The following is a 3,802-nucleotide window of genomic DNA, read 5'->3' as shown; positions in this document are numbered from 1 at the left end:
TCTTTTACAATAGCTCATCCATGTTTAGCGAAAGAAATTTCTTATTGCATACCTTATACACCATTCTTTCCTTTTGGGGAAATATAAAGGCACACTTAATACGATCATGTTAACTAGTTTATGTTTGTATCTGAGAATGAATAGCTGAGAAAAATCTGAAGAAAAAGAAGAGAAATAAAAAAAACTTTAAATAAAGGTTAAAGACAAATAAATTGAAAAAAAAAGAAAAAAATGAAGAAATAGATAATGGTTGAGAAAAAAAAAGAGAAAAAAAATAAAAGGTTGAAACAAATAAATTAAAATATGAAAATAAAGTTAAAGGAAAAAATAAAAACTGAAAAAGAATAAAAAAAACAGAATAATAAATTTAAAGGAAAAAATAAAAAAAGTGAAAAGAAAGTAGAATAATAAAAGTAAAGAAAAAATAAAAAAGTAAAAATAATAAAAAATAAAATTTGAGAGATAAATGAGTATGAAAAGTTTAAAAATATATTTGAGATATGGAGGGGTAAAATGGTACTTTTAGTATATTAAAAAGTAAGGAAGATTATTTTTCAAAAACATTCTTATTTGGGGTCAAATATCTAAAGTTACCCATATTTGGATATATGGCATGTAATTTCCACAATTCATTGTGTCTTGATATGTCAAAAATAATAAGAAAAAATAAAATTTTAACTAGAAAATTAGTGGCAATTAAAAATAAACGGATAAAGTATATAGTATTATTTTTTTTCAAATGTTAGTATTACTTTTATGTCAACAGAGAGAGTTACACTTTTATCCCCTTATCACATTGTGAACAGCTCAAAAATCAGAATGTTCCTCGAGTAGGCTTTTCTCGAATTTAGTTCAGGCATACTACCTGTTTGTTAAATTGCCTCAATGACTTGTTCTTTCTCTTTCTCTTCCTTCCTCATAAGCCACCCATGGCCTCCTCAGTCCCAAAATCCACCAACCCCCTTTCCCTTTGCCCCTCCATTTCACCCCCCTAAACCCCTTTCCCTCCAATTTTCAAGAAGCCAAGAACTTGTTCCTTCACTTTATGCTTCCAAGAATGCTAACCAACTCTTACCAGACTTCACTTCCAAGCAATTTCTAGACATCCTTTGTCAAGAAAATGATGAAACTTCAGCTTTAAGGCTCTTAGAATGGGGTTCTAAGCAACCCCATTTTACACCAAGTTTGGCTGTATATGAGGAAGTTCTTAGGAAGCTTGGAAATGTAGGATCTTTTGAGTTAATGAGGGGAGTTTTGGATGATATGAAGAGGTTGCAAATTGAGTTAGTTGAAGGTACTTTCTTTATTTTAATTGAAAGTTATGCTAAGTTTGAGTTGTATGATGAATGTATTAAGGTTCTTGATTTGATGTGGAAGGAGTTTGGTGTAAAGCCTGGAACTTTTAGTTATAATTTGTTGTTGAATGTTCTTGTTGATGGGAATAAGTTGAAATTAGTTGAGAATGTGCATAGTAGGATGTTGGATGAAGTTGTAAAAGCGGATGTATCGACGTTTAATGTGTTGATTAAAGCTTTGTGTAAGACACATCAAATTAGGCCTGCTATGTTGATGATGGAGGAAATGCCTATGCACGGTTTGGTACCGGATGAAAGGACTTTTACGACGATAATGCAAGGGTATATTGAGGAAGGGAATTTAGATGGTGCATTGAGAATTAGGGATCAAATGGTGTCGGCTAAATGTGTTGCGACTAATGTTACGGTTAATCTTTTGATTCATGGGTATTGTAAAGAAGGAAGGATTGATGAAGCTTTGAACTTTGTGCAAGATATGTGTAGTCGAGGTTTTGCTCCGGATCAATTTACGTTTAATACTTTGATAAACGGTTTGTGCAAGGCAGGGCATGCTGTCCAAGCGTTGGATATTTTGGATTTGATGTTGCAGGACGGTTTTGATCCTGATGTATATACGTATAATATTTTGATTTCTGGACTTTGTGAAGTTGGTGAAGTCCAACAAGCTATTGAACTTCTCAATCAGATGCTTGTAAGGGACTGTACACCTAATACAGTCACTTATAACACCATCATTAGCGCTTTGTGCAAGGAGAATCAAGTCCAAGAAGCTACTGAGTTTGCTCGTGTGCTTACGAGCAAGGGATTCGTACCTGATGTTTGCACCTTCAATTCTCTCATACAAGGTCTCTGCTTCACCGGCAATTTCAACGATGCAGTGGAATTATTCGAAGAAATGAAGGAAAAAGGTTGCCAGCCTGATGAGTTCACTTACAATATCCTAATTGATTGTCTTTGTGCCAAAAGGAGATTAGGTGAAGCTATGAACCTACTCAAAGATATGGAGTCAAGTAGCTGTGCAAGAAGTGTAATAACATACAATACTTTGATAGATGGCTTCTGCAAAGACAAGAAAATTGAAGAAGCGGAAGAGATCTTCGACCAGATGGAACTAAACGGGGTTTCTAGAAACCTGGTCACCTATAACACTCTCATTGATGGTCTTAGTAAGAGCAAGAGGGTAGAAGATGCAGCTCAGCTTATGGACCAGATGATACTGGAAGGACTAAAGCCTGACAAATTCACGTACAATTCCATTCTCGCTCATTTCTGCAGAGCAGGTGATATTAAAAAGGCAGCAGACATTGTGCAAACCATGACATCAAATGGCTGTGAACCAGATATCGTTACATATGGGACTCTAATACAAGGACTATGTAAAGCAGGTAGGGTTGAGGTTGCAAGCAGGCTTCTCAGGAGTATTCAAATGAAAGGAATGGTTTTGACCCCTCAGGCCTATAATCCTGTAATTCAAGCAATCTTCAGACGGAGGAGAACCAATGAAGCTGTAAGACTCTTCAGAGAAATGCAGGAAACGGCTAATCCTCCTGATGCTTTATCTTATAAGATTGTTTTCCGTGGTCTTTCTTCTGGTGGGGGGCCGATTCAAGAAGCTGTTGATTTTGCCGTTGAAATGATGGAAAAAGGACACATACCTGAATTCTCCTCATTCTACAATCTGGCTGAAGGACTGTATTCTTTGTCGAGGGAGGACACGCTAATAAAGCTTGCTGGCATGATCATGGAGAAGGCAAACTTTTCAGACAGTGAGGTTACTATGATTAAAGGTTTCCTGAAAATCCGGAAATTCCAAGACGCACTGGCTACTCTTGGCCGCGTCTTAAATAGCAGAAATCCCAAAAGGACATCAATAAAGAAATGATCCAAAGTAGAGGTCCCTCAAACTAAGGTATCATAACTGTATCAGTTGTTGTTATGACAGTCCTTCAAAGAAATCATCATAACTCAATTTGAAGAATCAATGGTTTCCTATTTTGTCCTGCTTTGTAATTATGTCTTTGATGAGTTACAAGTCGAAAAATGTGGAGACTTCCCAGCTTCATTCAGTTCTCTAGTAGGCTTAGGTAATGTATTCATAGATTGTCGCGGATCTCTGCTCCTAGATACATGTTCTAACCGCATCTAAGCCATCTTACTAAGTTAATGCCAGAACTGGTGGTTTCTCTTGATTATCATGATACACATCATGTGCATGGTATATGCTTCTTTAAAGTTTCTTGTGCTCTCTCTCATTGAAATTGCTGTTGTACGTCCACATTTGACCTGCGAGACTCAAGTATTCATTTACATTTGTCTGTGCAACGTTTTGTTTTCCAGTGCTGTGAGCTCACTCCAACGAGACTAATGTTGTTCTCTTTCCTTATAAGACATGAAGGGTCTCAATGCTAGAAACGCCAAATTCACCGGGATAAAGAAGAACTTGACATAGGGTAGCTATTAGCTGGTAAATTTTAACATAGTAGAAT

General features: G+C 36.2%; 1 protein-coding gene across 1 annotated transcript; it reads left to right on the top strand.

The window, feature by feature from the left end:
* The first annotated feature begins 681 nt into the window (after positions 1 to 681).
* On the top strand, positions 682 to 3,543 carry LOC107842965 (pentatricopeptide repeat-containing protein At3g53700, chloroplastic). Its single transcript, XM_016687056.2, has one exon. The coding sequence runs from the start codon at positions 886 to 888 to the stop codon at positions 3,196 to 3,198; it is 2,313 nt and encodes a 770-aa protein (XP_016542542.1). The 5' UTR covers positions 682 to 885; the 3' UTR covers positions 3,199 to 3,543.
* The last annotated feature ends 259 nt before the right edge of the window (positions 3,544 to 3,802 follow it).

This window comes from Capsicum annuum, chromosome 9 (genome assembly GCF_002878395.1).
Source record: "Capsicum annuum cultivar UCD-10X-F1 chromosome 9, UCD10Xv1.1, whole genome shotgun sequence".
In the NCBI taxonomy this organism is placed as follows: Eukaryota; Viridiplantae; Streptophyta; class Magnoliopsida; order Solanales; family Solanaceae; genus Capsicum; species Capsicum annuum.
This window is presented reverse-complemented; position numbering and strand designations above follow the sequence as displayed.

Coding starts and splice junctions, on each gene's coding strand:
- LOC107842965 (XM_016687056.2), top strand. CDS start 886: ATGACTTGTTCTTTCTCTTTCTCTTCCTTCCTCATAAGCCACCCATGG.